Raw genomic sequence first — 26,072 nt, 5'->3', positions numbered from 1 at the left:
AGAATAAAGAGGAATTATTATTTTTCAAGTTATACTTACAATTTAATTTTTCAAGAACATTTTTATCAGGACCACCATAGGTTCTCTCTATCATAGTATCAAATCTGTTGGCCTCAAGGAACTTTTTCAAATCTGGCTTATCTGCAGCTAATTTTATCAGGATTTTCTTAGCAGCATCATGTTTTGCTTCTCTTTTGGCAACTCCATAGCCAGTCCCCACATATTTCCCATTGAATGCACTCACTTCATAATGGAACAAACTTACGGTCGACAATGGATCAGGGAAATATGGAGGCAACTCTGTGTATACCGGTTTTGTACCATTCTCGTTTTGCAAGTACTCGAGTAACAGTACTCTGGGTGTCTTCTCCATGGTGATTTGTTCTTGAGTGAATCTGAAGTACAGGAAGAGAGTAATTGGAGGAGTGGTAATTATTCAGAAGGTACAACAATGATAAAACAAAGCTGCTTTTTGTGTTTTAACCTAGCCCTATAATAACACTGGTCACTGCTCATTTTTGAAAGCTCTCTTTTGCATTAGATCTAGCATCTGAACTACACAGTAACACTGTTCACTGTTCATTTAGGAAAGCTCCTTTATGCATCAAATTTTGGTAATTATGCAGAAGTCAAGTCTGTGGAAAAGTAAAGCTCCTTTTTGTATTTAACCTAACCCTATAATAACACTAATCACTGCTCTAATTGTGAAAACTCTTTCTTGTGTTTAACCTAACCCTATAATAACACTGGTCACTGCTCATTTTTGAAAGCTCTCTTTTGCATTAGACCTAGCATCTGAACTACACAGTAACACTGTTCACTGTTCATTTAGGAAAGCTCCTTTATGCATCAAATTTTGGTAATTATGCAGAAGTCAAGTCTGTGGAAAAGTAAAGCTCCTTTTTGTATTTAACCTAACCCTATAATAACACTAATCACTGCTCTAATTGTGAAAACTCTTTCTTGTGTTTAACCTAACCCTATAATAATACTGGTCACTGCTCATATTTTGTGCCAGTTCCTTTGGTAGCAATATTCCACGGACGTGACTTCTGCATGCACAAGTACCCAAATTTTAATTGGCATGGCATCTGAACTAGTAACCAGGATAGGAGAAAGGCAGTCATTTCAGGAACAAGCCTTGGCTATTTATGATAAAGTCAAGCATGGTGTGGGAATCAACCCTGAAACCTAAAGTTACAAGGCAGACAAGCTAGTGATGGGCCGAGTGAATGATTTTACTCGAGTGGACTCAAGTTTGACTTTACTCGAGTCCACTCAATTATTATTTTGTTCTACTCAAGTAGAATTTTTACCATTTGGTGCAGAAATCTGCTACAACTGCTACAAGTGGAAAAAAACTTCTCATTGAGTTCTCTGACCCAAGTCCACTTGCCACATATTATTGCAACATACAGTTTCTACTCGAGTTCTCGAGTAAAAATCTATTTGTCAGAAAAACTATTTGTTTGAACGAGTTGAATGATTCACTACCCCCCTCTCCCCTCTTGCCTCTTAGTCCTCTTACTAGATGATGATGCAAGAAGGAGAACTGAAGAGGGGGAGGGGTATAGTGGTATACCTGTATGTTGAGTGTTTCTGAACAAAAACCCGAATATCATTGATCTGCAATGCATTCTATCATTTATCATTACTATCCACTCGCTTGCCTACTCGAGTGAGAAATCAGCGCGGTGTAATTTCCAGGAATAAATATTCAACTCGAGTAATTTCTATTTGAGTTACAACTCAAGTTGGAAAATAATTGAGTTGAGAAATCTCACTCTAGTCCCATCACTAAAGACAAGCTACCCTTCAAGCTAACTAGACTGGTTGAGCTGTGTTGCACAATGCATATGGTTAGTATCCAGACTCAATGGGCGGCAATTTCTGATTCAAGATACAAATCTGAGCAGGGTGTAAAGTTCAATTCCTTGTCAAAAACTCAACTATACAATCCTATGATAAGGAAGAGGAGAGACACTTACCTATCCTCTCAGTTGCTGGTCTGTTGAACCTTTACTTTCAGTAAACAAGAGGAGCAAATAGCTGAGTGAGGTAAAAAATTTGCTGAATAAACAGAATTAACACCAGAGTTCAAGATGTGGCTATTTGTGAATTTGTGATTTCGTGACAAAATAGCAGAAAACAGAATCATCAAGTCAAGAATCACAAAACTTCTGAGAATCTGAGTCAGAGGCAAAAGAGGAACTGACATGAAGCGAGCAATGTTTTTGGAGATGGACTTGTAGAGTTGACAGATAGGAGGAAATCAGGGAAACTCCACTAGCGCTACTTTCCGTTTGAAATCATCATGCGGCTAGTAGAACAAGTTATAAATGGGTCCATAAGTTCCTCCCCAGAATTAACACAGAGTTCAAGATGTGGCTATTTGTGACAAATTAACAGAAAACAGAATCAGCAGAAATCAAGAATCACAAAACTCTGACGTCTGACAGACAGAGGCAAAAGAGGAACTGACATGAAGCGAGCAATGTTTTCGGAGATGGATTTGTAGAGTTGACAGATAGGAGGAATTCAGGGAAACTCCACTAGCGCTACTTTCCGTTTAAAATCACCATGCGGCCAGTAGAACAAGTTATAAATGGGTCCATAAGTTCCTCCCTAAATATTTTTAACGAGGAAAAATCAGCTCGCTTCACATTCTACTGATAATGATAAATGATAAAAGATAGTAAGCAAAACTTTGAGTTTCTTACTTTGGGCTTTGTGGAAAGTGGAACATTCGAAGCTTTCTACTTTACTTTTTGAGTTTTTGTGTAAAGTGCGTGGATTTTTACTTTCTAGAAATACTTTACGTGTCATCATGCAGTCGTAGTAGATTTGGGATAAATCATGGGCAGCTCAGGAGGTCTGAAACAAGACCTGGACAACTACTTGTCCCGCAGTTCAACAAGTGGCAAGAGCAGTGGTATTAGTCTACCGACTGCCGCACTTGGTAAATGGTTCAGGAAGAATGAGGACGAAGAAGCGGAAAGCTTTCTTGGTACTAGCAAAGTGTCCAGTTTCTTTCCCACTTTGGTAAGGCTTCATTGTAACAAGAAAAGGAAATGTATAGACAAAAAGGAAAATGTTTACCTGAACATTTCTTTAAGTCCATCATTTACTTTCCTACTTTTTTTTTTAAAAAAAGTTCCCATTTATATTTCATCAACAAAAAACTCAGAACATACATTTTTCATATAAATGGTATACCCACCCGTATAAGCAGAGCTTGTGCCATGGATGGGGAAGCTTGTGCCACGGATGGGGAAAAACTTAGTTTTGCATAATTCACAATATCACTCCTGATCCTCCCAATGATGCATGAATGATTGTTATGTGCTTTTAAATAAATATGTCTGCGGATGGGGAAAAACTTAGTTTTGCATAATTCACAATATCACTCCTGATCCTCCCAATGATGCATGAATGATTGTTAAGTATGTGCTTTTAAATATGTCTGAGTGCTGAGTCAGCCGAGCTAGCTTGGAGGGTTGCTCAGCCACCTTGTAAGTGCTAGGTCATATGAATCATTCTTGCCCGAGGTGGATTTTACCCTAAACAGATATGTTTGTTTTTGGAATGGCTGACTTTCTCCTATCCTGTCTTCCTTCTATTTAATATAGCTTTTATTTGATTTCAGACAAGATTCCAGAGACTAATTGGGTTCTGCATATGTCTTAGTATGTCAAGCATTTGTTTTGTACTTGCCGCTCTCTACTTACCAGTCCTTGTATTCAAAGCCCGCAAGTTTGCCATGTTGTTCACTCTAGCAAGTTTGTTCTTCCTATCTAGGTAAGATTTTTTTTTCCATTCTTTGATTAGCATATTCAGGATAAAGGTACATAATACATTTAGTCTGTAGGTGGAATTGTAATTTAAGAGTGGGCAGAATTTTACCCAGTTCTTAGGTAGTTTGTTATGGTTTCATGTTGATCTTATCATTCAGTCCTACAAATTCTCTCCTGGTTACACACAAAATTTCTTTACAGCTTTGGCTTCCTTTGGGGACCCTGGATTCATCTGAAACATTTGTTCTCCCGGGAAAAACTCCCATTTTCCCTCTGCTATGGTTCAACCCTTATTGGTACTCTGTACTGTGCCATGTGGCTTCACTCAACTCCTCTTACTGTACTGCTGGCTGTGATGCAAGTGATAGCTCTCCTGTGGTTCCTAGTAAGTTATATTCCAGGAGGTCAGACAGGATTGTCATTCTTTACTCGGATATGTACGTCGGCTGTGAGTAGCTCTATGTCTAGTTCATTGCCGATATGAATATTGAGTATTATTGTGTACGAATTGATAATTATATGCTTACCACCTCTTAAGTACTTCCTTTGAGGAGGAGATACAGGTGTACCTATTACCTACACTTGAAATGAATGAAAGTGTTTGTGTCAGGGAGAATACCTACCTATTTTATTTATTTAAATAATATTTAACAAAACATTGGATACCTACACCAATAATCCAAAACTATTATGATACCTACTTACCTACAACATTGTAGGTAATATCCTGTATTGTGTTCTGTAAGGCATTAGGTAGGTATAGCTAACAGTAAAGAGTAGGTATGCTATGAATATTTTTTTTTTATATATATATTAGATTGTGCCAATCTAGGTTGTTTTACTTTATTAGCCTACTCCTATAATATGTAGACATTAATATTAGGTAACTAAGTATCAATTATTATCATTCCTAAATAAATCATTTATACACCATTCTATAATTTTTAAGTTATATTTTTGTAAATAGAAGACATGTCATGTGTTGTACAAATATTTAATTGTTCGTTTTTGTTATTTAATAAGTTTTTACAGACAGTAGACATTGTAAGGCTTAGGTACCTAACCTGTAAGGCTTAGGTACCTAACCTACCTACTTATTTTTTTTATTATTATTATTATTATTATTAAAGAGGTTTGAGAGGGAACTTTAACTGCTAAGGTCTCATCGTCCGAAATCGAAGAGAGAAGGAAGACAGGATAGGAGAAAACCAGCTATAAAGTTCGCCCCGGGCGGGAATCGAACCCGCAACTTGACGTTTAGATGGTAGACGTGCTACCATCTAAGCTATCTAGGCTGGCCTACCTGTTTCAAAAATAAGAAATAGGAAATAACTAAAGTCAGACAAATTATTGATACTGTAGGTAAATTATATTTATTTTCATCTCTGTACAATACATTATTTTTTATACTAAACATCATTTCATACACAATATAATAACAGTTCTCCACACTATACACAATATTATTTGACTTCATATTTTAATAAAACATTACTGTCAAAATGGCACTAACCATAATAATTTTAACGTAGCTATATGTTTCAAAATACTTATGGGTACATACTACATACTACAGGAAAAATACTATGCAATAATTTTTCAAAAATACATAGATCTATTGAAAAAAATCAAACCTTTTTCTAAGCATTGTCCATTGAGAACTAGCTTAAAACTATAGGAAAAATACTATGCAATAATTTTTCAAAAATACATAGATCTATTGAAAAAAATCAAACCTTTTTCTAAGCATTGTCCATTGAGAACCTAAAAGTATGTATGAAAAAAGCATAGAAATATAACAAATTTGAACACAAATAAAAAACTATCGCTGGATCGCTTATCTTAAAATGACTAGTTATAAAAATAATACTATTCCATTGAAAATATTTGATGAGCTTTTTGCAGAAAGTTTCGAAGTTATATGTCCAACTTTTGGAAAATTATTGTCGAAAGTCTCTAAAAAAAGTTGGGCTTGATAGAAGAACATCTCATACCGTGTCGTTTTACCTAGACACGTTCAATTTACTTACTTTGTAAATCGAAAATTTACAACACAACTATTTACAAATAAACTATTGTCAGTCACTCTAAATAAAACTATCCGCAAACGCTCTACTTTTAATACATCCCAAAGAAAAAACCAATTTATTTACATTGAGCAATTACCTATAAATTTTATTAGTTCAATATTTTAATCCTAACTTCTACGTGAAGGTGTGATGGAAGCATTTTATGCTGGGCACATGTGCTGGGCTAGCGGCTCCCTAATAAAATCTACCCCCAAAAATCCCAATTGGCAGGAAAGAAACTCGGTACATTTTATGCTGGGCACATGTGCTGGGCTAGCGCCTCCTTAATAAAATCTACCCCCAAAAATCCCAATTGGCAGGAAAGAAACTCGGTCCCTCGCTCCCAAGACATATTCCACTCTAAATTTCGCTCAAACTAGTAATATGGTTAGAATAGAGCCTATTATTGTGTCATTTAATTATTTTAGGTAATAATATCTATTAAATTAGAGCTTTTTATGTACAAAAACTATTTACAAAACTAGGTAGCTACCTAATTTAAATTATTATTTTTTTACATTAATTTAAATCTAAAGGCACAAGGAAATGTGTAAAGAAAATCAGACTTGTTTTGTTTATCAAATGATACTGGAGAGATACATTAATTTAAATCTAAAGGCACAAGGAAATGTGTAAAGAAAATCAGACTTGTTTTGTTTATCAAATGATACTGGAGAGATATTGATCAGAAGAATGTGGAGAGATATCTGTGGCTATCACAGTATTTTAAGTGCTTTATTCACTATACAAATTTCTCATTTATTAATCATTTTACACTGGTAATTCCGCCACTGGTCGTCACTCAATTAAAGTAACTACTCGATTGTCCTCACAAAGCTCATTACAGTATTAGGTACACCCTGTAGTATGCTTAACTCCGTACATATAAAGCCCATTCTGAGGCTTAGGTGTCTAGGGAAACAGCCCTAAAAGGTGCGTTAAGCTTATATGAACCTACAATTCTACACCCCGTATTCCAAATTTCGATCAAGATTAATTATTTCGATAGTCGAAAAATTGATCATTAAAAAAAAAGAACCTATTTTATCCCAGGATATGACAGTAGCGTAAGTCATCAATATCACTCTCTTGTCTCATTAAAAACAGACGCCGCAATCAAAAAGCCCTATTCCTACCATAAAGCCTATTCTGAGGCTTAGGTGTCTAGGGAAACAGCCCTAAAAGGTGGGTTAAGCTTATATGAATCTACACCCCGTATTCCAAAATTCGATCAAGATTAATTATTTCGATAGTCGAAAAATTGATCATTAAAAAAAAAGAACCTATTTTAGCCCAGGATATGAGAGTAGCGTAAGTCATCAATATCACTCTCTTGTCTCATTAAAAACAGATGCCGCAATCAAAAAGCCCTATTCCTACTAAAGTGCAGGCCACACTTCAGTCAAGTATAGTCAAAATAGATCAGTTGTACCTGCTTAGCACAGACACTATCAGATAGACCTAACAGGCGGACCTGATCAAGTGTACCTGATAGTGAGTGTCTGGCCTTAGAGGATAAAAAGAAGGTTGGTGAAACGCAGTCTAGTTTTGCATAATTCACAATATCACTCCTGATCCTCCCAATGATGCATGAATGATTGTTATGTGCTTTTAAATATGTCTGAGTGCTGAGTCAGCCTAGCTAGCTTGGAGGGTTGCTCAGCCACCTTGTAAGTGCTAGGTCATGGAAATCATTCATGCCCAAGGTGGATTTTACCCTAAATAGATAATGTATGTTTTTGGAATGGCTGACTTTCTCCTCTCTTGTCTTCCTTCTATCTAAAATAGCTTTTATTTGATTTCAGACCAGATTCCAGAGACTGATTGGGTTCTGTGTATGTCTTAGTATGTCAAGCATTTGTTTTGTACTTGCCGCTCTCTACTTACCAGTCCTTGTATTCAAAGCCCGCAAGTTTGCCATGTTGTTCACTCTAGCAAGTTTGTTCTTCCTATCCAGGTAAGATTTTTTTTTTTTCTCATAATTCATTTAGCAGTATTCAGGATGAAGGTACTGTTGGACTAATTTTTGGCTGGAGTTGAACCAGCCCTCCTAAGATCTCTCTATGAGATTCAAACAGGAAGAGACATCAACAAATTTGAGACCGAGAAGTAATCTTGAAACTAAAGGGAATCTGTAATTGGTTAAGCCAAAAATAATGAAGAAAGGAATTTAGGATCAACTTAAGAGGGTTAATTTATTTTAAAGAACTTAATGGATAATTTACAACTTCAAATTATGAGCAATGTAATATTGGAATGGAAAATAATCAAACGTTAATACAAGATAGAATATTGCTATTTGGGGTACTCGGAAGGGACTGATGACTTAGGCTTTCGTATCCAAAGCTGTCAGCCCAAGGCTAACCCCTTCTCACTTGAAGAGGTAACCCCCTACACTTTGATTGGTTAATTGGATCTGGTACCCCTCAGCTTTTTTGTCTGAGGAGCACCAGGATTGGTCCACTTCCCCGTCTACTGGCAAACAAGGGGAAATGTCCAATCTTCCCTGCTGCATGTGGAACCCTCTTGCTGACTAGGGAAATTGGCTAAGGAATATCTACTTTTCCAGGCTGCGTGAGAATTCTGGTACAGGTCAAATTACAAATCCAGGAGATTGTGATTCCCAGCAACCTAAGGTTAATCCCAGGTACTAGAACATCACAACTCTTGCTTGATTTATAACTGGACAATTTCTCACCCAACAATTCATAATACATGTAGTCTGTAGATAGAATGTAATTTAAGAGTGGGCAGAATTTTACTCAGGTTCTTAGGTAGTTTGTTGTGGTTTCATGTTGATCTTATCATTCAGTCCTACAAATCTCTCCTGGTTACACACAAAATTTCTTTCCAGCTTTGGCTTCCTTTGGGGACCCTGGACTCATCTGAGACACCTATTCTCCCGGGAAAAACTCCCATTTTCCCTCTGCTATGGTTCAACCCTTATTGGTACTCTGTACTGTGCCATGTGGCTTCACTCAACTCCCCTCACCGTACTCTTGGCTGTGATGCAAGTGATAGCTCTCCTGTGGTTCCTAGTAAGTTATATTCCAGGCGGTCAGACAGGATTGTCATTCTTTACCCGGATATGTACATCTGCTGTAAGTAGCTCTATGTCTAGTTCATTGCCGATATGAATATTGAGTATTATTGTGTAGGAATTGAGAATTATATGCTTACCACCTCTTAAGTATGTCGTGAGAGAGTGTGAGAGCCTAGTACACTGGATGCCCGTGCTGTAGTGGCAGCATCACTGCTCACCTGGAAAGACAAGATTCAGAACATCATTACCTATTATTAGCGGTTCTATCACCTGGAAAGACAAGATTCAGAACATCAATACCTATTATTAGCGGTTCTATCACCTAGGAAGACAATAATATTCAGAACATCATTACCTATTATTAGCGGTTCTATCACCTGGAAAGACAAGATTCAGAACATCATTACCTATTATTAGCGGTTCTATCACCTGGGAAGACAATAAGATTCAGAACATCATTACCTATTATTAGCGCTTCTATCACCTGGGAAGACAATAAGATTCAGAACATCATTCATTACCTATTTTTAGCGGTTCTATCACCTAGGAAGACAATAAGATTCAGAACATCATTACCTATTATTAGCGGTTCTATCACCTAGGAAGACAATAAGATTCAGAACATCATTACCTATTATTAGCGGTTCTATCACCTGGGAAGACAATAAGATTCATAACATCATTACCTATTACTATAACTAGCTGGTCTGACTGGAGGAGCTTACAGGGAGTAGACCAGCTCAGTCTGGCTGTAACCTTTAATACCATACTGAAGTTTCCTTTGTTAAAGAAATAGCAAAGGTCGAGTGCGAAGGGCATCCTCACGTAAAATTTTGTAGCCAAAACCAAATGTCAGCCCAGAGCAATCACCCTCTAGTTAGGGCTGATTGAGAGAACGCCGACCCCGTCTGTACACGGGAAAAGGCGAAGAAAAAGAAGAAGATATATTTGATTATTTTAATCCAAGAGTTAAACTTGAACCGAGCTTAAACTAAGCTTGTGGGCCGGACATAAGAAAAGATGGAACTTACCGGACTAGGGGTTCCATTCTGTTGCTTACTAATGTAGCTTACATTCTCCATACTGAACGCATGGTTCCGCCTGCTGAAGTCTACAGTGAGATCGGTGTAATCTTCTTCTCCATCTATGGGGACACTCATCTGTAGAACCTGCAAGGGAGAGGAGAGGCCAATGAAATGACGAGCTCAAATAAAATCGGATATGTACGTCGGCTGTGAGTAGCTCTATGTCTAGTTCATTGCCGATATGAATATTGAGTATTATTGTGTACGAATTGATAATTATATGCTTACCACCTCTTAAGTACTTCCTTTGAGGAGGAGATACAGGTGTACCTATTACCTACACTTGAAATGAATGAAAGTGTCCGAATAAAAATGTCATTACAGTACATTGAAATGGGGTTCTTTTCTGACGAAATTCCTGTGTGCGGAGTCCAATATGGAGGACTATTGCACCCCAAAATATCTTATCTACACCGAGAGAAAGGTTTCGGTGACAACATTTAAATAATATTTATCAGCACATTGGATACCTACACCAATAATCCAAAACTATTATGATACCTACTTACCTACAACATTGTAGGTAATATCCTGTATTGTGTTCTGTAAGGCATTAGGTATAGCTAACAGTAAAGAGTAGGTAGGTAGGTATGCTATGAATATTTTTTTTTTGTATATATATTAGATTGTGCCAATCTAGGTTGTTTTACTTTATTAGCCTACTCCTATAATATGTAGATATTAATACTTGGCCTGGGGCACTACCATGCGCCTAGATTAGGTAACTAAGTATCAATTATTATCATTCCTAAATAAATCATTTATACACCAGTCTATAATTTTTAAGTTATATTTTTGTAAATAGAAGACATGTCATGTGTTGTACAAATATTTAATTGTTCGTTTTTGTTATTTAATAACAATTTACCTTGATAGTTTCCAGAGGTTAGTGAGCATCGGAGGGGTACCACCTGGCTGTGTACCCGGTTATTGATCACGGTCAGACTCTTCACCAGAGTATTGGCGGGACTGTTCTCGGCTATCTGAATGGTGTACGAGTCATCAGCGAAGGCCAGGCCCACATCGGGCGGTACTGTGGCGACATGCCGGACAAAGATGGGCAGAGACATGACCGAGCTGAGCTGGGGCTCGCCGAGGTCGTACGCTTTGACGTCGACCTGTGTGCGAGGGGGCGAGAATGGATTAGTTCAAATTCAAAGATTCAAAACACAAGTTTTTTCTATAGATAGCAAATAAATTTCATAGGTTTTTGGACTATGGTTCGTGAGATTCATCCGATTTTTTTCCGAATGTCCTATAGGTAATGTAGGACCTAATTCAAATGAGTGTTCTCACTACACAGGACACGATTTTCTGTTTCGAACGACACAAAAGTCCTGACTTCCTTATGTTGACTTGAAAAGATAACTGACAGGGCATACATCACCTGTTGTTGGCCATTTCAAGGTGGACTAAGTCTTATAAGATTGATGATTCAAATCCTTCCTCCCCCCCCCCTTATAGGCTTTAGTGACAGAATTCTCACACTCTGAGCTCTTCCATCCACTTTTACTTACCTAGACCAGGATATACAAATGTAGATAACACCAGCGATTCCCAAAACGAGTACAAGGGCCGCAATGGCTATCATCGCATACGGAAACACTTCCCATTTGACCGCCACTATGGCAGTTTTGGTGACCACTGGCTGGACATGCATAGGGGCGTGGATATCACTGGCCGTAGCGTGGAGATGAACGGATATGTCATGCGTGATGTTGGATATGGTGGTGGGCTCCAGGAGAGACCTGTGGGAAGACGGATAAACTTTTGAGTGAAAGGAAATCACCATCAAGCGCGATTGATGCCTGAGAAAGCTGAGACTTTAGTGTCACACACCCTAAAGTCCAAAGTAGCAGATATTTCAGAGCTACGCCTTTCTCTTATGCTGGGGTTTACCAACTCGGGACTGAGCTAAAACGAGGATTTCCCTAACTTGATGCCCAGGTCAACCTCGGATTGAACTCAATCCTCGTTTTAACAAACCCTTTCTTATTGATCCCAAGGGTAAGGTAAACCCTTAACCTTGGCAAATGAAGTGTGCCTGAAGGCATGTGATGTGTTCCAATCCACGCAACCCGAAGTCTTTGTTATTTTTACTCAATGCCCAGGTCAACCTCGGATTGAACTCAATCCTCGTTTTAACAAACCCTTTCTTATTGATCCCAAGGGAAGGTAAACCCTTAACCTTGGCAAATGGAGTGTGCCTGAAGGCATGTGATGTGTTCCAATCCACGCAACCCGAAGTCTTTGTTATTTTAACTAGAGACCATCGGCCACATCAAGCAAAACATTCTCACCTGGTCACTCGACTATTGTTCCTGTCCAATATCCTATCCGTGGCCGGGTCTATCGCATAGAACCACAAATCAGTGGCGGACGCGTCTGTCACCAGGCTTGAGTTCCCCCGTGCGCTGCCACTGCTGCTCTGATGGGCCGCAATCTTCTCCACACCCACCACTAAACCTGACGCACCCTCCAGCACTGACAGGATCCCAGCTTCTCCCGCTTTGACTTGGTCTGCGCGCGCATCTGCTATGAATAAAATCAGACGGTGTTTGTCCTCCACTAGGTTGATCTGAAAATGGACCAACAGAAAGTTGTCATTATGGAAATGGACCAATGGAAAGTTGTCATTATGGAAATGGACCAACAGAAATTAAGTTGTCATTATGGAAATGGACCAATGGAAAGTCGTTATTATGGATCGCTGTTTCTTTTGATTGGTTTGATTTGATAGTTTGTTTTGTTTGATGTAGGTTTGGGAGAGGGGGAATGAAGGTTATAAAGAGGGAACTATAACAACGGAGGTCTTATAATCCCGAAATCAAAGATAGAAGAAAGAAAGCTGTTCCGGGAGCGAACCTTATCTGTATGGGATAACGTTCGCGGCGGCCGAGGCCGATAATTAAACCCACAACTTGTAGGTTAGAAGGCAGACGTTCTACCTTCCAAGCTAGCTACTAGCTACACTGGTAATCGAACTTTGAAATTGAAGTTGTATTTTTATTTTATACATAAAACGAATGGATAGATTTCTACACCGACAAAACGTAGTGCCAAGGTATAACTTTACTGACAACTCATAACCACCTTCTAAACTGCAGCCAACTGAAACCGGATGAACCTTGCACACAAATAGATCTCAAGTAAGCAAACTCAAAAGCCATTCAAGTTGCCACGTTCTGGAAATTCAAGATCTGACGTTCAAGTTCGTTTCCTGACACGGAAAGTAAGTATAACTTCACTTACAATAGCAGTAGTGGTGACAGCGTTAGACTCGCTCTCAGGGCCCGTGGGGTTGTCACGCGCCTCCACTGTCAGTTTCAATGGTAACTGGGCAGACCGGAGCTCAGATAGGACCTTGATGTTCTTCAGAATACCGGTGGCAGGGTCCAGGTTGAAATAGGAGGCAGCGTCCGTGTTGTTATCCAGGAGCCGATACTCGACTAGACCGAACTTGCCACTGTCCTTGTCTGTCGAAATAAATAGATTTGATGACTTATTTTCCCTCAAGAATAGAAGTAAGTAAAGAAGACTGTACAAAGTACAGATCTATGACGAACCATGTGGCTTCTCTTCTTCTTAAAATTCCTTCTCCTGCCACAACTCAGGCAGGTTGAAGAAGTTCTGATGAAGTAATCGCTGTTTTATCTCTATGCTTATGTCACAAAAAATCTAACCAGCTCGGAGTGACATAGGGCGTTTAAGCCAATGGCCCTACTTATACCAATACCAAATCTCTATGCTTGACAGACTGTAACAACTCCTAGATGGGACATTCGAACCTCGATAGTACAACTAAAGTTGACAGCACGCCATAACTCACCTCAACCTGTACTATAACTCGTGTAGTAGCACCAGGATCGTTACTGTGATTCTCCACAGTTCCAATAATAAGGGTATGCTGGTTTTCCTTCTCATAATCCAAACCTCGTATGGTTTTAATGACTCCAGTCTGAGGGTCGATGGCGAACAGTTCAATAGGGCCTTGTCTGATGGTGTAGGTCACTACTTTCTCTATGACGTAACCATGTGGCTTCTCTTCTTAAAATTCCTTCTCCTGCCACAACTGAGGCAGGTTGAAGAAGTTCTGATGAAGTAATCGCTGTTTTATCTCTATGCTTATGTCACAAAAAATCTAACCAGCTCGCAGTGACATGGGGCGTTTATTAAAGCCAATGGCCCTACTTATACCAATACCAAATCTCTATGCTTGACAGACTGTAACAACTCCTAGATGGGACATTCGAACCTCAACAGTACAACTAAAGTTGACAGCACGCCATAAAACTCACCTCAACCTGTACTATAACTCGTGTAGTAGCACCAGGATCATTACTGTGATTCTCCACAGTTCCTATGATAAGGGTATGCTGGTTTTCCTTCTCATAATCCAGACCTCGTATGGTTTTAATGACTCCAGTCTGGGGGTCGATGGCGAACAGTTCAATAGGGCCTTGTCTGATGGTGTAGGTCACTACTTTCACTGTATCTGGATCTTCCGCCTGGGAAAGAAACATGAATTTTAGAAGAGGTAAATCTTGTGTTTTGAAGAAGTTTAATAGACCTATAGGTAACAGCGGAGGTCCTATCGTCCCGAAATCGAATCCTGTGTTTCGGAAGATGTTTGATGGAGGGAACTGCGACAAGGATTCGGAAAGAAACATGAATTTTAGAAGAGGTAAATCTTGTGTTTTGAACAAGTTTAATAGACATATAGGTAACAGCGGAGGTCCTATCGTCCCGAAATCGAATCCTGTGTTTCGGAAGATGTTTGATGGAGGGAACTGCGACAAGGATTCGAACCCCAGTCTTCGAGAGTATGAGTCCAACGCTGCATCATTGAATTTTTAACTGTAGGTAGGTATTTTATTCCTTTAAATGTTTATGGCTGAATATGGAGTTTTGGGGATTCTGAATCCTGCCTTAAAGACCTACATCAGAAATTTTACGGAGATAGGTTTTCTGTTCCGAGCAATAGTCGAACTCACGACCTCTAGAGTCCTGAGACTAGCTGACTAAATATATATACACCACAAACGAAGCATCTTACCTTGACCTGGGCCACCTTATAATCGGCCACATTTTCAGGTACTCTAGCTTCATAGTTGGTCAAATGGAATATGGGTACTTCATCCTGGACATCAGTAACCTTCACTGTAACGGTGGCCGTTGCTATTCTGGGATCCGGAGCACCGTCCTTAGCCGTCACAATACTTCCTTAGGCAATGCACCTAATAATGAGAGTGTTCCCAGAATCCCACTTAGGCTCGACACGATTTTTTTTTCGGGCCTTTACCTGATATTCGTTGTCTTGTTCTTTCCTCAAATCATCTCGTAATGTTAGAGTGCCCATGTCTGGATCAATTTGGAAATATCGCATCGACTTGCCTTTACCAATGAGCTCATATCGCACCTGAAACAGTCGGAAAAAAAGTTAGGCGTGAGGGACTGAAAAAACGGACTAACAACAATACTTTTCCCATTTCCATACCTACTACTTATAAGTACCTACGAGTATACTAAGGAATGTAAAAATGGCACAAGAAATCTGCAAAAATATTAATCTGTTCTGTGATTTTTGTGATAATCTGTGCTATAAACTTTATTCTTGGACCTAATCAAAGCTTTTTGTACACTACCTTGGAACTTTTAATAATACTTAAAATGCGCTGTATCGTTTATCTAAAAGTTTTTAAAGGTTCGTCCACACTACCTTATTTCCAGGCGAGGTTCCGTCTGCGTCCGTAGCAATGAGACTCGTGATTTTGTTACCCAGAGGCGTATCATCATCCAGAGTGAGGGGGCGGGGCATTGTGATGAACACAGGGGCGTTGTCATTGCGATCCTGAGGGGGGGAATGAGAGGATAATCAATTTTTGTTACAAGTAGGCATGGGACCGAAATCAAAGAGTAAATTAATATAAAAAAATACCTAATTAAATTTGTTACAAGTAGACATGGGACCGAAATCAAAGAGTAAATTAATATAAAAAAAAATACCTAAATAAATAGATTTGATGGCTTATTTTCCCTCAAGAATAGGATTAAATAAAGAAGACTGTACAGCTGTACAAAGTACAGATCTATGACGTAACCATGTGGCTTCTCTTCTTAAAATTCCTTCTCCTGCCACAGCTGAGGCAGGTTGAAGAAGCTCTGATGAAGTAATCGCTGTTTTATCTCTATGCTTATGTCACAAAAAATCTAACCAGCTCGCAGTGACATAGGGCGTTTATTAAAGCCAATGGCCCTACTTATATCAATACCAAATCTCTATGCTTGACAGACTGTAACAACTCCTAGATGGGACATTCGAACCTCAATAGTACAACTAAAGTTGACAGCACGCCATAACTCACCTCAACCTGTACTATAACTCGTGTAGTAGCACCAGGATCATTACTGTGATTCTCCACAGTTCCTATGATAAGGGTATGCTGGTTTTCCTTCTCATAGTCTAGACCTCGTATGGTTTTAATGACTCCAGTCTGAGGGTCGATGGCGAACAGTTCAATAGGGCCTTGTCTGATGGTGTAGGTCACTACTTTCCGGTTGTAGGGAAGTGTATTTTGTCCAACCGGACTGGAATGTTAGAGGACGCCATCGCCAGTGGTCTTTACCTACATGAGGGCAGTGGGTGGACTGTCTAATAACCTTGCGTAATCCATCCATTATAAATCAACTTACAGTGGCCTGATACTCCGGATTAATACAAGCGCTATCCTGCACCACGCAGCCCTGGTAGACGAATGAAGGATCTTGGTCATCTTCATCCTTGATGTTCACTGTCAGAGTAGTTGTTGAAGAGAGACGCTCGTTCTGATTCCTGGCACGATCCTGGAACATGAGAAACGAATGGGTTAATAACACGGAAAACAAGTGAAAATCTTAATGATATCAAAGACCTAAGGCAATAGTGATAAATTAAATTATCTAATTTAGGAGATTGAGCTGGGTCACATCGAAATTTCGATGGTTCTTCTTAGAAGCCCAATCGTTTCCTTTGGTTTTTGTCGCGAAAATAATCATTCTGCGCGATTCTTCATTACAATCGTTTATAACGTTACATTATTGTAAACGATTTTTAATAGATAGGTACCTACCTATGAGTACCCAATCCCAAGCCTATAATAACTCTTTAACCTGATTTTCCTTCCATCTCTTTTCATGCTCAGTAAATTTTCACCAAATATTTCTATCCGCTTTCATGCTTGATGAAATTTTCACCAAATATTTTCCAATCTAAAATATTGTTTCACCTAATCTACTTCTTGATCCAGTGATTTTTCATCTCCCTGGTTTAATAAAGAAGTGTTTCGCTCCTGAGCAATTAGGTTGAGACACCCACAGTTATGATGTCGCCTGACGGATCTGTTTCTAATTGTTCCTTGAGATAACAGCTCAAGCATTAAAACACAATCCGTTTTGCTTTTCCGTCGGTGTCTCTGAGGATGTTCCCATTTTTCCGATCCAATGTGTATTCATTTCTGGCTCATCTTAATGAGACTGCCCTTTCAGTTCCAGCTGAAAATGATTAGCCAGCGAAGCTAGCATGTTGCCCTTTCAGTTCTAGCTGAAAATGATTAGCCAGCGAAGCTAGCATGTTGAATGCACCGGTCCCCAAAGGATCTCTGTAGTTAAGGAACGTTGAGCGTGGTTGGTATCCGAATCGGTGACCAGCTTTACAATTTCGTGCTGCTGGCTTTTGACGGCCCCACTCAGGCAGATACCACCTACTTACGTACTTACTTATAGATACTTTATAAATAACCGGAAATAGTTTTACATACCTAGTTACGTATTTTGAAGATGAAGTAGGTATGAACCCAACAATTTAAACTTACAAACAATCTCAAGGATGTAATGAGTCAATTTGAAGTTAAGTGTAAATGCATGAGCAGATACGAGAGACTTTTGAAAGAACTAGTATCGGTATCAGATTTTGCTTTATCTCTGGCGAGATAATCGTGACCAAGTATTGTTTGGCCTGAACATGATAATTCGTTTAGAGATCGGCCTTCGACTTTTCAAACTGAGGGCGGTGGTGTCCCAGTGTTTTGACATATTGAAATCTAAAATCAAGTTCACATAAGAAATACTCTAGTTAGAGTATAAGTATTTAGAGTAGAGTACTTGCAGGTACATACTCAAGTATGATTTACACTCATTTAAATCATTTAGTCTTCAAGTTTTTACTTTGATTGGATTATTAGATCGAAATTAATAAAAGGAAAGGTTTATTTGAATAAACAGACAAAGAGGTAAGGTACCCATGTAATGAAAAACGAAAGATTAACAACTGTGCATTTCAAACATAAATCAACAAATTAATTTGCCAAAAAGGACACAATTGGAATAAAATTAGTGGATGTGCTAATTTTCCTATCGTATCTTCATATACATATCATTAGATCCTTACATATTCAGTACAGCTAAGTTGAATGAAATTGGTGGATGTGTCTACTCTCCCATTTTGCTTTTAAAAGTGCATGTATTTCATTATTTTCATTGGCAGTACAACCTGAAATTAGTGGATGTGTCAATTTACCCTCACAGCTATTTGATTATGACTACATCCACATAAATGTAATATCAGGATCAGTACTTAACTAAACTTTTTCTCTCACTATAAAATCGTGTAGTTTTTAGGGTCACACCGTCACAGACTTTGTAACCAGGCAATACCTACGGGGTACCACAAAACATGAAGCCATAAATTTTCCAGTCTTCTCGCAAACTTAAAATGAGAAGGTATGGACTTATAGGTAGGAGGTGGCGAACTTTGAAATCAGAAAGACTCTTTCTAAGTACAACTAGAAAGGAAGAATAGATTCGTATAAGCTTAACACATCCTTTAGGGCTGTTTGCCCCTACAGCCTACACCTAAGCCTCTGAGAGGGTTTTTTGTGTTTGGAGTTAAGCAACTAGAAAGGAAGAATAAATCAAGAAACTCCGACTCACCTGTTGTTTTTCATAATCCAACGCCTTGTTCGTCCGTATGTCTCCCGTGTTGGCGTCCACCACAAACGGTATATCCTCCGGCACTGAATAGTACACGACGGCGTTCTGCCCCTCATCTGCATCCGTGGCGTGCACTCTCCCCACGGCCAGACCATCCTGACCCTCCGGGACTGAGAACTCATACGGCAGAGATTGGAACTCGGGATTCTTGTCGTTGATGTCGGTGACTCGGATGTTGACAGTGGCGGTCGACGAGAGGCCGCCCTCGTCTTGGATAGGACCTTGATGTTCTTCAGAATACCGGTGGCAGGATCCAGGTTGAAATAGGAGGCAGCGTCCGTGTTGTTATCCAGGAGCCGATACTCGACTAGACCGAACTTGCCACTGTCCTTGTCTGTCGCCTGAGGGATGAAGGGGAGAAACAAAGATAGTAAAGGTAATCCATCGTTAGTAGTTTTTCCTCTACAACTACCTGAAAACGGCTACTTAGTCTGTGGCGTATAATGTCTCTTAGTAGATATGTCAAAACTGTTTTGACTTGGCAGGGCGGAGCGCTACCATGCTCTTTAATAGGGAGATAAAGTGGGGATTTTTGTGTAGATTGCCGAACTAATGTGGAATGTGGAACAAGCGTAATAACCAAGCTTGCCCGAGAACGCACCGAGAAGGCCCTTAGACTTGTTGAACTTGGTTCACTTTTATCTCGAAACATTCCGGACTGCTGGTCGGAAGATGACATGCTTGTTATTTCTTCGGAAAACACGATTTTACCATTGATTGTTAAACTGGCGGGTGTTAAATAAAGCTTACCTTGACTTGCATGAGTGTAACTCCTAGTTCATGCTTATCTCGTGCCATAGCTCCATAGAATACTTGTTTGTTAAACTGGCGGGTGTTAAAGCTTACCTAGACTTGCATGAGTGTAACTCCTAGTTCATGCTTATCGCGTGCCATAGCTCCGTAGAATACTTGTTTGTTAAACTGGCGGGTGTTAAATAAAGCTTACCTTGACTTGCATGAGTGTAACTCCCAGTTCATGCTTATCGCGTGCCATAGCTCCGTAGAATAAACTGTCTGAGGTCATTTCCAGAGCTGATGGAATAGGACACGGGGTCATTTTCTGGATCCACAGCCTGAAATCAAAACAGGACATGGTCAATGGTCATGTTGAGCCACTGTAGTCTTTTAGGTCTTACTGGTTGTTGTTATAGCGGCTTCAGCTGTAGCCAAATGGTGATGGAAGAATAAAGAAAGGATATCTTTTTTCTGCCGTACACCGGGGTGATGGTCTCTACACTAGTACTCTAGCCATGTTTAATTGGCTCGTCCTGAACCACAGTCAACCATTGTGAGAACTTGTGCTTGTTCTTTAGAAGCAAAGAGAACCCTTTGAAGACTGCCAGCTAGCTAGTCTGGTTAGGGTTAGCTGTTCTCCTCCTTGTTCATAATCGCACAGCCAGACGCTAGTCTACTTACCGTAATGGTAGCCACAGTTGAATTAATGGAGGCGCCTTCACTAACATTAACATCGTAAGTGTTCTGTTGAAACACAGGACTTCTAGTGTTGGGACCGGGGACTACAGAGACTTCTACAATGGTTTGACTAGACTTGCCCCCTGTGTCTGTGGCCTGGACTGTGATGCTGTACTGCTCTCCTGCTATCAACTTGCCTGGAAGACGATTTAAAGACATAATATGTAATATGAAAATGATTTTTCCCGTAGCCAATTGGTACCTACTCTTTTACTGAAATAGGGGAGTGAATATTTGGATATATGTAGGATATTTGGAGTAGGTACCTATCCGTTTTGGGACCCCTAGATTGAGTGTGGTTCATCACTTCATCAGCGTGTACACTATAGTCGATCGACTTGGTTTGATGTCGATCGATATCAATTGAAAAACTTCGAACAAAACTTGACTATCGTACCCTACTGTCTATTGTGTTCTTTTAGGTTGTGCTGATGTACAGCGATGGGATGAGCAATCTAGGTACATGGTACATTATGATCAAGGTTCTAGATTTAACTTTTCTCGAGTGTTACCTGTGGTTTCAATGACTCCAGATCTGGGATCAATACGGAACTTGTGCAGGCCTGTGTTGCTCACATGGTAAATGCTGTAGGTGATCTCAGCGTTAACACCCAGATCATTATCCGTGGCTTCAATCTGAGAAGAAGAACAAGACATCAAGATATATCATATATCAGAGAGAAAACTATTTATTGATTTGATTGAAAAATGAAGATAACTGCCTCAATAAATATGAGAGATAGATTGCGAATCGCACACGGGCATTTCGCCACTGGTGTCTAGCTGTGGGACTATAAACAGGGAGGAGAACAGCTAACCCTAACCAACCTAGATGGTTTGCAGTTTCTCAAAATTCAAAGGGTTCTCTGCTTTAAATACCAAGCATAAGTCCTCACGATGCCGATGGTTCACTGCGTTTCAGGAACGAACCAATTAAAGTGAAGTCCTCAAAGTGAAGTTTCAACTGGATCAGGGGCTTAAGGTTTACTCACCTTGACTATTTGGCGTCTAGCCTCCCCAGCCTGTATTTGTATGGGCGGTATCATAGGGAGTCGGGGAGCATTGTCATTAATGTCATTCAGATTGACTGTGAGACTGACTGGAACGCTGGCCGCAGTACCTTGCTTCTCTCGAGCTATCACCTGTGAAGAAGAACAGAGGGGAATGAAGACTTTGTCTAGAGGAATGTTGATTTCAGATGGGCAATCGAAGTCACTTTTTGACGAATTCTAAAATTTACAAGAAAGAACTTTGAAATAGGTACATAAGGTAATTGGTTTTTCGTGTTCAAATATTAAAGGAATTTTGAGCTGATTACCCACCTAGGAACACGCTGTGACTGGGAATTATGTAAATTGGAGGAATTTTGGGCTGATTCCTCCAATATAGTCTGTAAATCCTCCAATATAGTCTGTAAATCAATCGTGACAAAAAATAACGCCTAAAATTTGTTTGATTTTACACTTCCTTGTTCATGCTTCAAGCTAACCTTTTCTCAAACACACCTAATTACCCCTGGGTCTGTAACATGCACATAGGTAAATAGGTACCTTACCTACCCATCTACCCATAAATACCTCTTTATAACTACCTACTCATATCTATGGATTTCACAAACTTGCTTACCTAATACGTTCCTATTTATTGAACCTCAGAGATTAAAAAAAAAAAAAAAAAAAAAATGGGTGTAAATTTACAAAGGAAATTTAATCACCACAATCCAAGATTTTGGTTTCAATATAGCCTTTGGAGTACACGTAGAAATCCTTTTTCTGATTGAGTTCAGAGTTTCAAATTTCATTACAAATTACAGATTGTAGCATCTGTAGATGTCGTTATACCTATGAGTAGGTATGAGCCGTATTTTCCTTACGTAATTTTCAGGTTGTAAATGGTTAAATGTAATGGTGCAATGGCAGGCAATGTTCCATTTCGCTATTTTCCAGCACTAGCACCCTGAAAATTGCGAAAAGAAAATACGCGTAGGTATGCTCTTTTTTTTACATTCTATTACCTATAAAGTCTAGCGAAATTAGCGAAGCTATACTCGTAATGAGAAGGCATTGCAATCGGTCCATTTTTTTTTTCTTCTTAATCTTACCTGGAATCTAAATTTGCCTGGATTGGGTGGGTCTCTATCCAGATTCTCCTTGCTGACAACCAGGTAGCCTTCAGGATCGATGTTCGGGGTTTAAGTAATTGTAACTCATCAATCTCTGTTGACAACTGGAGAGGGGAATGGGAGATAAATGATGGGAGAGGGGGGTGGGGGAGAGGATGGACGGGGGGTAAGGAAGATATGATAAATCATATCATAAACATCTGCGCTTGAAGTTCGGAAAATTTTCTAAACTGTTTAACTTGAGGGCGGTGCAAGCGACCTGCCAAAATAAGAAGAAGGATAAGGACGAAAAAGAAAACGAAGAAGAGGGAGAAGAGGAAGAAGAAGAAGTTGAAGAGACATCGACGAAGAATCATTCTAGTGAATGAAAATGGAATACAAGTGGGCAGTAAGGTTACTAAACCCTGTAGGCATTCTGAAAGGCATGATGCCCGGGTACACAAGTCCTATGCACAATGCCTATGCAATCCAATGACACTCGCAGTGATATATTGGTTCAACCAGAGAGCTCTGGGTTTATAAATTATCGCCATAAATCTTCACAACCTCAGACTGAGAGCAAATACATATAAAGGAACTGATATCACCATAAACATCTGCGCTTGAAGTTCGGAAAATTTTCTAAACTGTTTAACTTCTGTAGTTTAAGACTTTTCCCTTCCTCGGCCCTCGCCTCTTTCCCCTGCTTTCTATCATAAACCGAGTCATTCGCAACTCTCGAATCCTTATCATATTATTTCTTACATCATCCTGAGCATGATTCTCAAATGTTCTACACCTAAAAGTTTGTAAGTTCCTCTAAAACTTAGAAGAGGGTTACTCGTGTCTTATTCCCGGACAAGCCTACTGTTATTTTAAAATTTAAAATGAAGACTTGCAAATCTTACAATGGCTAGCAGCTGTGAATTAGAAGTTTAACTTCTGTAGTTTAAGACTTTTCCCTTCCTCGGCCCTCGCCTCTTTCTCCTGCTTTCTATCATAAACCGAGTCATTCGCAATTCTCGAATCCTTATCATATTATTTCTTACATCATCCTGAGCATGATTCTCAAATGTTCTACACCTAAAAATTTGTAAGTTGCTCTAAAAGTTAGAAGGGGGTTACTCTTGTCTTATTCCCGGACAAGCCTACTGTTATTTTAAAATTTAAAATGAAGACTTGCAAATCTTACAATGGCTAGCAGCTGTGAATTAGACAGTTTCCTAATTTCATCAGGCTATGCTCCATTTTGCTATCGCAATATTTTGCTACAATTTTATTTTTATATTTTTTAGAAGGCAAACATGAGTCTGTTCAAGGCATTGAACCAATCGAAGCAACAGAGCCCTTGCGGGCAAAAGCCAACTAACCAGAAAGAACGAAGCAAAGCGAAAGAACACAAATCGAAATACAATGTGAAAGAATACAAGGAAAAGGAATACATTTATATGCTGGATAAAACTCTCATATTGACCAAACCACAGCGTATCCCCATCAGTGAGACTGAAATAAAAATTAACAAGCCTGTCCCACGCACCAAAAGGCGTATCCCTCAAGATGCAAAGTATATGCAAGAGTATGAGAAATACAAAAACATGGAAGCTGAGGAGGTCATAGCCACTAAGCCAAACGATAGACTTTTGAACAATATAGTAAGAGAAGCAAACGCTATAGGAGAAGAAGCCAAAAGCTTGCATGAACATTTCGAGAGGCTCAGTGAACAATACAAGTGGAAGATGGACAACTTCCAAACTCCCTATGATTCAAGTCGTCGCACAGGTAAATTTGGTACAATGAGTAGACTTATTTCAGTAGGAAAGTGTTAAAGCGATTGCCTGGCAATTCCAGTCGGGGTATTTTTATCCTCGTTCGTTAGGAAATTTAATTTTCCCTCAAATCAAATGGGAAACAAACTTTAACTCCAAATTCAAAGGGTAAGAATCATCAATATATCCTTTAATTACTGAAATTATTACCCTCTCCTGTCCTAGGTATTCAGAAAAACGAAATTTTGATCGAAAAGTTATTCGCCAACCTCGGAACGGATTATATCATCAATCTGAACGAGATCAAGCATCAAATAGACACCGAGATACAAGAGCAAGATGAATACCTCGAGCTGCTTCTCAATACAGACAAGAGAATCATCAATGAAGTAGAGAAAATATCCAAGGAGGGGAGAGAAAAATATAACAGACTCAACATTGGGGAGACCAATGTGGGACCTAATTGTGGAGACTCTGAAGCAATGCAACGCATTGCTTTAGAGACTTACACTTTGCCGAAGATTTTCTATCTGTTGAAAGCCCGTGAGAAGCGAAGTGCAGCACTCCTGACCAAGTTTGATGACATTCTGAGTGATGACGAAGATGTGGACTATGATGAAGTTGAAGATGAGGGTTATCAATGTAGAACATCAAGTGCCATCAGTGCATCTCCTGAGTTGGAATAGGATTGATGACATTCCGAGTGATGATGAAGATTATGATGGAGTTGAAGATGAGGGTTATCAATGTAGAACATCAAGTGCCATCAGTGCATCTCCTGAGTTGGAATAGGATTGATGACATTCCGAGTGATGATGAAGATTATGATGGAGTTGAAGATGAGGGTTATCAATGTAGAACATCAAGTGCCATCAGTGCATCTCCGGTAATGCTGTAAGTAGAGAGAAAGCCGGCGCAAAATCATTGAAAAAATCGTTACAACCGGATATGGACCTGAAATCTGAGAGAAGGGGAGAACTTTTGAACAAAAAGTAGACGCGAAAAGATAAGAAGGAAAAATACAGAAGTTCTATACGAAACCAAGAGGGGACTTTTTGACGCTCAGAAAATCAGAAGAGCCGGAAGTAATTTTCCAGTGATTGAAATGCCTCTAATAATACGGTTGCCAGTGACACGTCAAACAATTGCTATCTACGAGTCACTTACAGTTACTGTGGTCTTGGTGAACATTGGGTTAGGTGACTTTCTCACAGTCTCTCAAATGTCTGGATTAACAAGGACTTTTAAACTTTTCACTCGCTTGTGATTTGATAGTGTATAATTATGTACTTATCAGGATTTCCCTTCATGATCAACATTTTCGTCCTTTTTACAAGACTTCTCTTTTTCTCTTTCGCATCAAATCTTTTACCATATAGGTACTTACAGACTTCTGAGAATTTCCCTCTCTCTCTTTTCTGTATGAACTCTTCGCTTTCATCTGCTATACTTGCTTATATATTTTTTCCCCATCTCTCCCTCCTTCTCCTGTTCCCTTCTCTCTCATTTTGATAGAAATAACAAGTTCAAAGAATCCCGTATTTCAATTTACGACATCAAAAAAGTACACTCAGTAAAAAAAAAGTCATGTCAGTCTTTTTTACTTTCTACATTTTATTTATTCCGTTTTCGATATTCTGTTTTTTTTTTTTTTTTTTTTTTTTTTTTTTTTTTGTTTTTTCTAATTTTTTTTTTTTTTTTTTTTTTCCCCTTT

General features: G+C 39.2%; 3 protein-coding genes across 4 annotated transcripts in view; 2 read left to right on the top strand and 1 right to left on the bottom strand.

Annotated features, from left to right (window-relative positions):
- Positions 1-22,676, bottom strand: part of LOC103512123 (cadherin-99C-like) — a gene marked incomplete at both ends in the record, with an annotated part of 29,171 nt that extends 6,495 nt beyond the window's left edge. The window contains 13 exons of the mRNA XM_026823752.1: positions 10,860-11,109; positions 15,294-15,410; positions 15,711-15,842; positions 16,357-16,579; positions 16,698-16,834; positions 18,959-19,227; positions 19,260-19,359; positions 19,620-19,743; positions 20,006-20,091; positions 20,435-20,628; positions 21,004-21,127; positions 21,484-21,633; positions 22,593-22,676. Of these exons, the coding sequence (XP_026679553.1) occupies positions 10,860-11,109; positions 15,294-15,410; positions 15,711-15,842; positions 16,357-16,579; positions 16,698-16,834; positions 18,959-19,227; positions 19,260-19,359; positions 19,620-19,743; positions 20,006-20,091; positions 20,435-20,628; positions 21,004-21,127; positions 21,484-21,633; positions 22,593-22,676 (1,990 nt within the window). The remainder of the gene's footprint in view (positions 1-10,859; positions 11,110-15,293; positions 15,411-15,710; positions 15,843-16,356; positions 16,580-16,697; positions 16,835-18,958; positions 19,228-19,259; positions 19,360-19,619; positions 19,744-20,005; positions 20,092-20,434; positions 20,629-21,003; positions 21,128-21,483; positions 21,634-22,592) is intronic.
- Positions 2,678-9,050, top strand: LOC103509328 (protein transport protein SFT2-like). Of its 2 annotated transcripts, none has more exons than XM_008474042.2 (3): positions 2,678-3,042; positions 7,669-7,820; positions 8,718-9,050. In XM_008474042.2, exons 1-3 carry the CDS (start codon positions 2,857-2,859, stop codon positions 8,998-9,000), a joined length of 621 nt encoding a protein of 206 aa, XP_008472264.1. In that variant the 5' UTR covers positions 2,678-2,856; the 3' UTR covers positions 9,001-9,050. The 2 variants fall into 2 exon arrangements, with proteins under 2 accessions (XP_008472264.1, XP_008472192.1); XM_008473970.2 differs by lacking the exons at positions 7,669-7,820; positions 8,718-9,050 and adding exons at positions 3,647-3,798; positions 3,996-4,787.
- A 1,164-nt stretch (positions 22,677-23,840) lies between the features above and the next one.
- LOC103509176 lies at positions 23,841-25,074 on the top strand. Its single transcript, XM_008473808.3, has 2 exons — positions 23,841-24,371; positions 24,584-25,074. Exons 1-2 carry the CDS (start codon positions 23,897-23,899, stop codon positions 25,042-25,044), a joined length of 936 nt encoding a protein of 311 aa, XP_008472030.2. The 5' UTR covers positions 23,841-23,896; the 3' UTR covers positions 25,045-25,074.
- Positions 25,075-26,072: the final 998 nt, after the last annotated feature.

This window comes from Diaphorina citri, unplaced genomic scaffold (assembly GCF_000475195.1).
Source record: "Diaphorina citri unplaced genomic scaffold, Diaci psyllid genome assembly version 1.1 scaffold2, whole genome shotgun sequence".
In the NCBI taxonomy this organism is placed as follows: Eukaryota; Metazoa; Arthropoda; class Insecta; order Hemiptera; family Psyllidae; genus Diaphorina; species Diaphorina citri.
Note: the sequence above shows the minus strand (reverse complement) of the source record. Positions and strands in the feature narration are given on the sequence as shown.

What these genes read in the sequence shown, in the direction of transcription:
- LOC103509328 (XM_008474042.2), top strand. Translation starts at nt 2,857, where the DNA reads ATGGGCAGCTCAGGAGGTCTGAAACAAGACCTGGACAACTACTTGTCC. An exon ending in CCAGTTTCTTTCCCACTTTG is followed by an intron (nt 3,043 to 7,668) that starts GTAAGGCTTCAT and finishes ATTTGATTTCAG; the next exon opens with ACCAGATTCCAGAGACTGAT. An exon ending in AGTTTGTTCTTCCTATCCAG is followed by an intron (nt 7,821 to 8,717) that starts GTAAGATTTTTT and finishes ATTTCTTTCCAG; the next exon opens with CTTTGGCTTCCTTTGGGGAC.
- LOC103509176 (XM_008473808.3), top strand. Translation starts at nt 23,897, where the DNA reads ATGAGTCTGTTCAAGGCATTGAACCAATCGAAGCAACAGAGCCCTTGC. An exon ending in TGATTCAAGTCGTCGCACAG is followed by an intron (nt 24,372 to 24,583) that starts GTAAATTTGGTA and finishes CTCCTGTCCTAG; the next exon opens with GTATTCAGAAAAACGAAATT.